We start from the raw sequence: 12,585 nt of genomic DNA, 5'->3' as shown, positions 1-12,585 counted from the left end.
TTTCCCTCTTGACCCTTTTTAGTCAGTATGTTGATGACTTAGGCAAAAAATTAATTAAAATACAAAATCCCCTTTGATAAACAATCCTCAGCAAGTACGTATGCTAATCTCCGAGCAAAAGGAAGGATGAAGAGAAATGTATACAGGCACAGAAACACTCTTAAGAAGTTGAACAGAACTTTATTGCAACGAGACTGAAACCATCACAGAAATTTCTCTTGAAGTATACTTAAATTCCCAGGAGAGGGCTCTTCTTTTCCGAAAGACTGTCAATCTCAATTTGTCCTTAGCCCTCTTTAGACTGGGCTCTTCTGGTTGTCCGGCTGCGTAACCTAATGAAGAGGAAAAGTCCCCATGTCACATAAAGGTGCCATCGGGTCTCCCCACATTTTCACTAACCTCTGCATCTCCCTCTCTTCCACCCTCCCAGGGCCAGCTTTCCTTTCCCTACTGATGCTCTTCACTCAGCTTTGTCTTCACTGACGCAAAGCAAAACGTGCTGTAGTTATCTTGCTGTATAATCCTGAGTGAAGACAGAGGCACTTACTGTCTACCATGAGAGTGGCTAGGTGAGGTCAGTGCTATGTACCTCCTCCCCATGGTTAACCTCACCTAATTTACCTCTCATAAAAATAAATTGCCTTTTCTCCACTCTGTTTTTAGCTATCCTTTGGTTAAAGCATACCCTTAGTGCTGCTGCTGGTCTGGCAGACGGGAGCCACGCTGAACAGCTTCCCCACAGTGATCATTTAGGAGCTATCCCTCCCATTTCAACCATTCCTTCAACAAAACACGGAATTTAACGTTTTGAGTAAGCTTCTAGGATACGAATATCGCTGTACTCTGCACAGAAAAATCTCAATGTCCTCATTCTTCCTCAGCCCCCTATGTAACTTATCTGAGTATGGATGTGTAGCCCAGGCAGTTGTATTTGTTTTGCTAACAAAATCAGTGCTGTGTGAAAAGGAAATGTCATGGGTCAGTTGATTTCCGTGACGCTTTGGACAATAAACTAAATTTGGGTCATGTAGGAATTCTACTTGGATTTATCTCAATAAAGGGAAGGGGAGTCTGGTAAAGTTATCAGTTTTGCGGTAAGGCTTCTTCATGTGAATTTGTTCAGTGTGGATTAGGCCAGAACAGTAGTTACATAAGTTATGATTCAGGGTTTAAAATGATAAAATCAAATCCTCCCTCCTGCTCAAATGTTCTTGGCACTACAAGACATGTAGGTATTTTGATCTCAGAGTTTTAATTCCCCAGTTTTGAAATGAAGCCATTAAAATTGTATTTAAAATATTTTGCTGTAGAAAATAGGATAATGATTCTGAAATTATTGCAGACTATCTCAGGAGGCTGGAAGGTACTACCCTACATGTAGCTGCCTTTCCAGTTATCTGCATGCTCTCTCCTAATTAGGATGTATTAATGTGTATAGGCCAAATTCAGATCTCGTTTACACTTGGTAAATCCAGAGTAACTCAGTTGGTCTGTATTAAAGATGCTCTGGATTTACCTCATGTAGCCACATCAACATGTTTTCCTACATGCTTCAGTGTGCAGCAGCAACCCCATAGGGTTTGCTATGTTGCTAAAAATGATTGCGCATGACAAAAATAAGTAAGAGGCCATCTTAGAATGAAATCACAATAGTTGAAACGTTGTTGCCCTCAGTTTAGATCTCTTATGCAAGGATAGCCATTTTACTTTTGAAATATCCATTGTAGAATGTTCTGCTCCTTAACTCTTTTTTCTCATTCTCCTTCTTTGTGTAAACCAATCAGTCATGATAATCCCCGTTTAGTTTGGCATAATCTGCTGCCAAAGTGGTTATATCACAAATGGAGGATTATGCTTTGTTTGTGTGAATAAGCAGGGGATGGGTTATGAAAGAGAATCTTTTTATGCATGCTCAGTAGTTAGAGTTGAGGATAGCGGTTGATCATTTCAAAAGTTAAAGCTTTAATATGCACCGATGTTGCTTTGGAATAATAGAACCCCGTCCTCTTCAAGAGTCCCTTAGAAGTCTAACATTCCAAATTCAGTTATTCTTCCGTAACATTAAACTGCTGTTGGCTTTTCCTCTTTTAATTTAACAGAGTTCTCTGGCAGAGACACTGGACAGCAGTGGAAGTTTAGATGCGCAGAGAGCTGACATGATTTACACAATTGAGGATGTTCCTCCCTGGTACCTCTGCATATTCTTGGGGTTACAGGTACATTTCAAGACGCATATTTCTGAAGAAATCCATTTTTTGTTTATAATCTTTAAAAATGCTGAACATTTTCTTATGTAGTACATAATGGTACGTGATACAGATATTCAGCAATGTTAGTGACTTGCCTTCTGCTTTGAGTCCATTTGATTACTTACTGAAGTGGTTTGGAAGGCTGGAAGCCCACTCTGGCAACAGAGTTATGTGTATTGTGAATGAAGCAGAACGGATGGAAAGTACTACTGGGGAATTATAAAACAGCTGGAAGCTTATAAAAGTCTTATCTATTTGTTATGCTTCCCTACTTTCATATCTGTACTAATTTTTATTGTGGCAAGATAGCCTTCCTGCAAAATGTCTCCTTCCCTTCACCACCACCTCACTAGAATTCACCCATGGACAATGAGCTATAATGTTGCTTGCTAGCTGTTGCATTTCAGGAATTACTGGAGACTTGCGTCACAAATAACCATTTGGGCTGCTGCCTAACAAAGTGTTCCTTAATTCAACTAAAAATTAAAATTCGGTAACAACTTGTCACTCATGAATTCATGTGGGGATAATACAGGGGGATGGAAGATGAGAGAGATGCTGTGTTAATGTTCAGATCTTTCTCGGAGGTTCTGCTTTTAGGAGAGTTAGTTCTGGGAATGACTAGCACCAATTTGGCAGCATCCACTGTCTGGAAAGCTGGTTAATTATGAAAAAAAAACACCACCCCCTGCCTGCTGAGTTTCCTGTACATTTCAGGCATTTGTACTTTCTGTTAGTTAGAGAGTTAGACTATGTCTACTCTAGGAGTGCTTTTCTGGAATAGGAATATCAGTGTACTGTACCGGCAAAGTGCTTCGAGTGTGGGCACAACTAGACCGGCAAGGCTGTGCTTTGTACTGGTATAATAATTGGTCAACGAAACAACCTCGAGTGGTAAAAGCACAGTTTTGCTGATATAGCTCTGTCTAAACTACAGACTTCTGCCAGGACAGCTTTGTTGGTCATGCATCTCACTCTGCATCCTTGACCAATGCCAGCAGAAGTCTGTCGCGTAGATGTGGCCATAGTAGAACTTAACAGACAGCCAAGACAGCTGGATTCTAGTCGCTGTTTCGCTGTGAATGTGGGCAAGTCCGTTCATCTCTCTCCCCCTCTCTGAAAGGGGGAATAAAATTACCCCAAAGGAGTGTTGAGACTTCATTAGTATTTGTAAAAATACTTGGAGATCCTCAAATAAACGACAACTCAGAAATCCAAAGTGGCTTATTTTTCTGCCTGCATTGATTCATCAGCCAGCACTGCGGGAATTTTCTTTTTCTTATGTAGTTGAACATACAGCTTTTTAATATATTTTTTTTAAATCTACTTGGATTGGAGCAGAATAAATCCATGATTGGCTCATCTCTAACATTCCAGAATTTATCTCCTATATAGTTTTCATACTGAAGTACTATTTAAATTCATGTCTAATCAGACAGTCCGTCATGTGATCCTCATATGAATTAATTTGGTAGACAGGAGAAATGTGGTGGACATAATATACCTGGACTTCAGCAAGGCTTTTGACACAGTCCCACAGGACATTCTGATAAGTCTGCTGGAGAAATGCTGGCTCAGCAGAACGACCGTTCAGTGGATATACAATTGGTTAAAGAACAGCAAACTAAGAGTAACTATTAATGGAATGATGGGGGATTAGAGGGAGGTCTGAAGTGGGGTTGCACAGGGATCTGTTCTGGGTCTAGTGATGTTGAACATCTTTATTAATGACCTGGATGTAGGAATAAAGAGCATAATGATCAGATTTGCAGATAACACACAGCTGCGGGGGAGGGGGGAGATAGCGGTTTTCAAATACTCAAAAGCACAGCTGCCAACTTTCACATGGTAAATACGCACCCCGACTTCCATAATAAGCCAAAAATCAAGCTAATCCCATTTCAAAACAAGGCCCAAACCAGCCAATCCCTAAGAATCCCAACACTCTATCTGACAAGATCCCCCGGCGTGCAGTGTGGGACTTTGGTGGACCTGCTGTGCACCCCTGACTCTCTCCCTCCTTGCCCCGACTTGCCGGGAGCTGATAAAAAAAAAAAAGAAGCAACAAGCTGCTACAAGCCAAACAAGCAAAAAGCTACAAACCAAAAACTAGCCAAAAAGCAACTCACAAGCCAATTAAGCCCAAAACAAGCCCGATTTCTGCTTTTTTTTTCTGCAGGTTTGGCATGTCTGCTTAAAAGGCTGCCATAAAAAAAGAGAAGAATTGTTCTGTTTTGCCACAGAGTTCAGGAGAAGAGGCAACGGGTTCAAACTATAGGATAGCAGATTTAGATTAAGTCACAGGAAAAACTTCCTAACTGTAAGAATTGTAGGACAATGGAACAGACTGCCTCCGGAGATTGTGGAAACTTCTTCACTAGAGGCTTTCGAAAGAAGGCTGGATAGCCATCCGTCTTGGATGGTGTAGACACAACAAATCCTGCATCTTGGCAGGGGTTTAGACTAGATGACGCTTGTGGTCCCTTCAAACCCTGTGATTTTGTGTGGTTTCAAAATGGAGGGAGCTGTTTTTCTGCTTCTGTAAGTTGGAAGCTGCTTCAGCCTGGTTACCTAGATACCTACTCATCAAGAATAAGAACAGGAACCACTGAGCTTTGTAAATAGCCTAATTTATCATCTATAAGTAGAAGTCATTAGTAGTTGGCTAAAAGTAGCTAAACATGGAAAGTAAAAAACACTAGGAATTAAAATATTTGGAATCGGAATTGAGAAAGCAATGAGAGTTGGTGGTTAATTTAAAACAATAAATAAACTGAGTGCAGAGGAAAAATAGTGCATCTTGGGGCTTCTCGTATGTGTGATTAGCAGTGTTAACACGCTGTTCATTGTTTGTGTTCGCAGCACTACCTGACATGTTTTAGTGGAACTATAGCTGTACCTTTTTTGCTAGCTGACGCCATGTGTGTTGGATTTGACCAGTGGGCAACCAGCCAACTGATTGGGACCATTTTCTTCTGTGTGGGAATCACTACTTTGTTACAAACCACTTTTGGATGCAGGTGAGATCCAAACTCCTACGTCATTCTTTATTGTTGAGATGCTGATGGTGGGGTACACATCTCTTTAATTGTACAGGATACCTTGTGTGATCCAAGAAGTGCATAGGATATTTCAGAAGGATGAATGTGAAATACAGAATAACAGTTCAAACTCAAGCTTGCTCGGCAATAGGGTTGTCCCTTCCTAATTTTGGAAGGTTTAATGCACATAAAATGGATACGAAGTGTAAAAATAAGGCTGTCTCTACGCTTAAAACATTACAGCGGCATAGCTGCAGCTACACCACTGTAGCTCTTCAGTGTACGCTTACTGTACTCACGTATTAGTGTGACTGGAGGGGTTCTCCTGTCGCTGTAGTAAATCCACCTCCCCAAGAGGCCATAGCTAGTGTGATGGGTTGGATCACAGAAACCCCCTTGGGACTGCCAACTGATGTGCTGAGACTACCCCTGAAGCTTGGGACTTCAGAACCTTGCTTGTTTGAGTTAGACACGCTGGCTTGCTACAAACCCAGACCCAGGTCTGAACCACGTCCCCCAACAGCTGCAGGCTTACCTGAAAACAGCTTAAGAAGCGTTCCTGTCTCTAACACTGATGCCCAGCTCCCAATGGGGTCCAAACCCCAAATAAATCCGTTTTACCCTGTGTAAAGCTTTTACAAGGTAAACGCATAAAATTGTTCGCCCTCTATAACACTGAGAGAGAGAGAGGCACAGCTGTTTGTCCCCCCAGGCATTAATACGTACTCTGAGTTAGAATCACTTTTTACTTAGTAATTATTAAATACAAAAAGTAGGATTTAAGTGGTTCCAAGTAATAACAGACAGAACAAAGTGAATTACCAAGCAAAATAAAATAAAACACGCAAGTCTAAGTCTAGTACAGTACGAAAACTGAGTACAGATAAAATCTCACCGTCAGATGTTTCAAAAAGCTTCTGTCACAGACTGGACGCCTTCCTAGTCTGGGCACAATCCTTTCTCCTGGTACAAAGCCCTTGTTCCAGCTCAGGTGGTAGCTAGGGGATTTCTCATGATTGCTGCCCCCTTTGTTTTGTTCCACTCCCTTATATATCTTTTGTACCACGTGGGAATCCTTTGTCTCTCTCTGGGTTCCCACTCCTAGTTCTCAATGGAAAAGCACCAGGTTAAAGATGGATTTCAGTTCAGGTGACATGATCACATGTCACTGTAAAACTCCAAGCCCTCATTCCTCCCAGTCTGACTCACAGGAAGGCCTGGAAGCGAACAGAGCTATCCACAATTAATTGTCCTGGTTGATGGGCGCCATTAAGATTCCAAACTACCATTAATGGCCCACATTTTGCATAACTACAAAGCTATATTTCATATTTCTAGTTTCTGATACAAGAGGGATACATTTATACAAATAGGATGACCACACTCACTAGGTTATAAGCTTTGTAATGATACCTTACAAGAGACCTTTTGCATGAAGCATATTCCAGTTACATGATATTCACTCATTAGCATACTTTGATAAAATCATATTGAGTGCAACGTCACAGCGAGATCAATGGGAGAATTATTCCATCAATGTAGCACTGTAATAAACTTGCCTGAGGGTTAAGTTATTTTGCTACGTCACTCAGAGATGTGGATTTTTTGCACCCTTGAGCAATATAGCTGGGTTGATCTAATTTTCTGATGTAGACCAGCACTACATTTTGGATAACTGGGAAGCTGTTTTGAATGAAAGAAGGCATGAGCAGAATAAAAAGAGTAGAGGAGCGGGGAAATAGTGAGGAGAAACAAGGTGATTGAACACTGGGAAAAAAATGATTTAGCCTACTTTAAAGAGTGACTGCTTAGAATACTGTCCTCATACTAACTTCCAAAAGGTAACCAGTTGAAGTTTTGGTGTATGGACACAGTAACATCTACTGTTCCTTCTGTCATATTGTGCTGTGACAGTTTCCGCAAGGTGATTGTCAAAGTATGTTGAAATACTAGGATCTCTGGAGCCATATACTTGAAGAAGCTAATGTACGACTCTGATGCTTCAGGTTGCAGGTGTATATCAGTGAAAGCAAGTGACCTGTGTAGTTAATCATGCTTACAGCTGAGGATAAAATGCTCATCTAGAAGAGTCTCTCTGTTCTGTCGAAACCCTTGCACTTCGGAATCACTTTTACATAATTAAGGTAGATCATATAATAGACCTTAAGAAAAAGGAAGGGCAACTTCTTATCCCTGACCTTACTGTCTCTGCCAATAACATACCCTTTGCATATGTTCCCTTGTAAATTCCTTCTGTGGGAATGGGTGGGAAATAAAGGTCGTCTTTCTTAACTGCACAGAGGTGCCGGTATCACTTTACCACAAGCTGTCAAGGAACATAAGTGTTTGCTTGGGGGTTCCTGTATCTTTTACGCCACTGTTTCTGGAAGTGCTATTCTAATACGGTGACATATCTGAGACTAGTCCAAATACTGCCAGATTTTTAAAATAATACGTTATTGCCAAAACTGAGTACGTTCTAACAACAGTGAAGTTAAAATAAAAATAAAAAAGCACTTATCACTGTACTTGGAATACTGCGGAGAGAGTTTAACTAAACATTTACTTAAACCCTTGTTCATGCATTATTTGAGTCAAGGGATGGATAAAACCCACAAGGTTGTTTCTGCATCTTGAATAGAATCAAGAAAGAAAAATAAGACCAGAAGAAAGATACTCATTGTATTAGCATGTCCAAGCACTATTGTTCAAGTGTCACTTAATTTATCATAAAAATGATATAAGACGAAGTCTTAGACTTTCAGTGAAAAATGGACAATGTAGTTTAAATTAAAAACACTTACTCAAGAAACAGACTATTTGGGTGGAGGAGATCACTCAGTAGGGAGAAAAGGGCAAACCCGTTAAACAAGTAATTTAGGACTGTTAATGCAGGTCAGCCAAAGGGAAAAAATCCAAAACCTCTTCAGGCAATTCAGGCGTCCTGAGTCAAAGTCCTTGTGTTTGTTTTGTTTTCAATAGCCTGGAGAAAGAACTCAGCTGATCTGCCATCTCACCTTCCTTCTACCTCTTCAGAAAAGGTTCTTTGTCCTTTTCTTACCCTCAGCTTTTCTAAGAATTGTAAAGCTGCTTTGATATTTCTTTCATCAAATGCTTACTTCAGAAATAGGAAGGGATATTTTGTCTAGGTGAAATTGTCAGAAAGGAGAAAACAGAATTTGCTTTTTCCTAAGACCATGTTTTCCTTGAGACAAAATGCTCTGTCCCTCACATGTATTCGCAAAAAGAAAACGAGTACTTGTGGCACCTTAGAGACTAACCAATTTATTTGAGCATAAGCTTTCGTGAGCTACAGCTCATTTCATCGGTTGCATCCGATAAAGTGAGCTGTAGCTCACGAAAGCTTATGCTCAAATAAATTGGTTAGTCTCTAAGGTGCCACAAGTCCTCGTTTTCTTTTTGCGAATACAGACTAACACGGCTGTTACTCTGAAACCTGTCACGTATGAGACAGTTTTCTTCCCTATTCGGTTTGTTCCTTCCTGTTAACTTCAAATGAGGACAAAGAGAGTTAGCTCAAACACACTTATTCCTAGATTTTAGCTAAACATTTATAAAAGGGGGAAGGGGGGGAAGAGGGTAGCAGAGAAGAATGGGCCAGGCCCCTCATTGTCTTCAAGATAATCACATTTAAATTGAGCAGCTATATCTGATTATGTTGCTGCTTGCTTCAAATGCTTTTACCTTTAACACATTACTTTTTACCTCCTTATCTTGCATCTTATACTGGCCTTCACGTATAGGGTCAAGGGATAGTCACGGAAATCGGAAGATATGGTCAGTATAAGTCTTTTTTTAGATGAAAAAGTCATCTTCATTTTTTTAGACCACTGAAGACTTACTCCATCATCTCTCAGGCCTATTCCACTAACTTTGTTTTTGGAGAATTAGCGGCTGAACATTTTGTAACTGTTAGCATGTGATACTGTTTTATATTTGCTTGGGACCTGCAGACATGAACTACACTTGAAATGAGATTCTTACAAGGTTTATTGGCAAGCCTGTGAACTGAGAAATGTTTAAACAAATAAAGCCATTACGGTTTCAGAAAGGTCAATTTTCACTAGTTAAAAGCCCTTAGAGATGGATGTAGCCAGTTACCTGGAGCCATTGTAGTTCGTCTGCTATCCATACTAATTTTAGGAATTCAGGCTATTTACCAAAGCATAGCTCTTTGCCAGCCTTTTGGATTAATACAAAGGAACTATTATGATCTGAGAGATAAATAGGTACCTTGAGCTATATTGTAGGTTTGGTGAATTGCGTGTCTGTACTATCTAAGCATTGTTACACATATGCAATGTATTTGTGTTAGCTAGGATGTTTCAAAAACAACCTTTTAATTACCCAGAAGCTGTCTTCAATAGTGCGAGGGTCAAAACCTCAACCATTAGGAAATTCAGAGTTGCCCTGAAAAAGAAAAGGAGGACTTGTGGCACCTTAGAGACTAACCAATTTATTAGAACATAAGCTTTCGTGAGCTGCAGCTCACTTCATCGGATGCATTCGGTGGAAAATACAGTGGGGAGGTTTATATACATAGAGAACATGAAACAATGGGTGTTACCATGCACACTTGCCCTTGAAATTGCATCCTGACCATGTGTTTATATGGGCTTGGGTAATGTATCCACTTTGTACATTTGTGTGATCTTAGGCATGTGATGTATTACTGTTTCACAATAGTGTACTTTTAGGGCATAGTTTCAGTTTATCAAGATTGTGGTAGAATTCCGCTAAGAGATTTAATTGTTACTTAACCGCGTACCATCTCACCTTTTTGTTTTTTCTTCTGATTTTTGTTGACTGGTGTTTCCATGTATCGCCACTTCATTGTATATTGCTGACAAATTACTATGTATTTATCTGAGAAGAGTGAATTTGTCTTCTCTTGAGAAGAAGGAAATGCAATAACCACTGGAGTCCCTGGATCATGTCCTCATAAAAGACCAGCCAATTTAGCCTTGGCAAAAAGTCCATTGTGACTGGGCTGAAAAAAGTAGTTCAGAAACAGTGTTCAACTCAGAGTGAATTTTTTAGCAAAGCTCGGGGGGGCCTTATGCGTGCATCACAATCGCTGTTGAATGCTGCACCTGACCAATTTCAAAATTTCACCGTGTGATCTAAGGATCAGTGGCCAGAATGTCATGGAGGGGAATGGATGACGTGGGGGAAGTGGGAAAGGAAGGTGGTGCACACAACGCTGCTGGTGTGGGAGGAATAGGGGGGGCACAGACCCCATGGCAGAGAGCAGATTGGGGGAGGTTGCAGGGAGTCCCTGCAATAGAGGGGGAGGGAAGAATGGCACATAGGGAGCTGGGGACAGGGAGAAGGGAAGGATGCCTGGAGCCCCTTGTGGGTGCAATGAGCTCAGCCTACACAAGCTACAAAGCGTGCAACCCCTCGTTCAGGGATTCTCAAACTGGGGTCACAAGGTGGTTACGTTGGGGTCAGAGGCTTGCTGTGTGAAAGGGGTCACCAATACAAAACGTTTGAAAACCACTGCCCTAGTCAAACAAATTTTAAACTACTGAAAAATGTAGCTTTGTATGGGAAGTCACTACATTAACAAAAAGAGTATTATTGATTCTGCAGCCATAAACACAACTTCCTAGGTCTTAGATGAAAGGAGAGTGGCTGGAGAGAGAAGAAAAATGCAGGGGCACTAATCAAACAACTTTACAGTCAGTGTCTTCTGTATTCTATGCTTAAAAAAAAAAAGTCAGTTTTCAGTTGGAATAACTCCTCACCATTAAGATAATCACCATCTCCGTGGATATGACGTGAAAAGGGAATCTAATAGAAACCTCCTAATGCGTTTTTTCCCAAACTCGTCCAGGCTGAAACACAGAGATAAAGCCACTGAGGAAATAGCATTGCTAAAGTCGAGCTGTTCGCTTTGTCTTAGATCCTTTCCAGTTTTACTTTTATTGCAAGCTGAATTGGAGTTTATTCTAGCAATTGGACTGAGGGGAATTCAGCCAGAAGCTCTTTGGAGCATTCATTGCTTAACTATGTAGCAGAATTCTTGTGCCTTTTTATGGTGGGTAGTAAAACCATATACTATGGAGTCTGCTGATTTACCCAACTTAATACTCTTTGCAGGCTGGCATGCTGCTTTCTCGGCCCCACTGCAGCATGAGAAACTCCAGTTTGGGAGTGGACTTTTCTCCTATCAGACTGTTGGCGTTTTAGTCATTGTTTATATGCTGGGACAAGAAAGGGTGCTTGCATCAGAGTGCTTGCAGGCGAGCGACGGACAGGGCCTGTGATTACAGGGTGAGCTCTCCCTCCAGGTCAATATCAAGGAGCTAAGGGCGGTGCGACTAGCATGCCAAGCCTTCCAGGTCTGACTGAAAGGTCAGTGTGTAGCAGTTCTGACGGACAGCACCACTGCTGTGTTTTACATCAACAAGCAGGGTGGAGCCCGCTCCTCTTTCCTATTGTCGGAAAGCCCTCCGGCTGTGGGAGTTGTGCGTAGCCTACTCCATTCATCTGGAAGCATCCCATCTACCAGGAGTTCAGAACACACTGGCAGGCCACCTCAGCAGTCCATCCGCAATCACGAGTGGTCCCTCTGGCCGGATGTCATACACGCCATCTTCCAAAGGTGGAGGTTTCCCCAGATCAATCTGTTGGCCACCTGGAGCAACAGAAAGTGCCCGGTGTTCTGCTCCTTCCAGAAACACAGCCTAGGCTCAATCACGGACACATTCCTGCTACCCTGGGGAGGCCGCTTGCTTTCTGCCTTTCCCCTGTTCCCTCTTGTGCACAAGGTCCTCCTCAAAGTCCGCAGGGACGGGGCAGAGAGAACTCTCGTGGCACCAGCATGGCCTTGACAACATTGGCACACTACGCTCCTGGAACTGTCAGTGGATGCCCCGGTCACGTTGCCACTCCTCCCCGACCTGATCACTCAGGACCACAGTTGCATCCATCACCCCGACCTGCAGTCCTTCCACTTCACAGCTTGGAAGCTTCCTGGCTGAACCCCATGGAGCTTCTGTGCTAAGAACAAGTGGTCCTCAGCAGCAGGAAGCACTCCACTAGAGCCACGTATCTGGCAAAGTGGAAGAGATTTTTGTGTTGGTGTGACCAGAGTCCTACACCCCCTCTTCAGGCACCTGTACCTCTCATCTTAGAGTACCTTCTGCACCTGAAACAGCACGGCCTGGCAATGTCCTCCAGAAAGGTACACCTCGCTGCTATCTCAGCTTTCCACCCAGGAGCATCTGGACTCTCCGTCTTTGCCAACCCTATGGTTGGTCAGATCC

General features: G+C 42.0%; 1 protein-coding gene across 3 annotated transcripts in view; it reads left to right on the top strand.

Annotated features, from left to right (window-relative positions):
• Positions 1–12,585, top strand: part of SLC23A2 (solute carrier family 23 member 2) — a 128,294-nt gene that overhangs the window by 86,613 nt on the left and 29,096 nt on the right. For all 3 annotated transcript variants that reach the window (XM_078850674.1, XM_078850675.1, XM_073325291.2), the window contains 2 exons: positions 2,100–2,216; positions 5,112–5,269. In XM_078850674.1, coding sequence (XP_078706800.1) covers positions 2,100–2,216; positions 5,112–5,269 — 275 coding nt within the window. The remainder of the gene's footprint in view (positions 1–2,099; positions 2,217–5,111; positions 5,270–12,585) is intronic.

The sequence above is a fragment of the Lepidochelys kempii genome, chromosome 26 (assembly GCF_965140285.1).
Source record: "Lepidochelys kempii isolate rLepKem1 chromosome 26, rLepKem1.hap1, whole genome shotgun sequence".
Classification (NCBI taxonomy): Eukaryota; Metazoa; Chordata; order Testudines; family Cheloniidae; genus Lepidochelys; species Lepidochelys kempii.
Note: the sequence above shows the minus strand (reverse complement) of the source record. Positions and strands in the feature narration are given on the sequence as shown.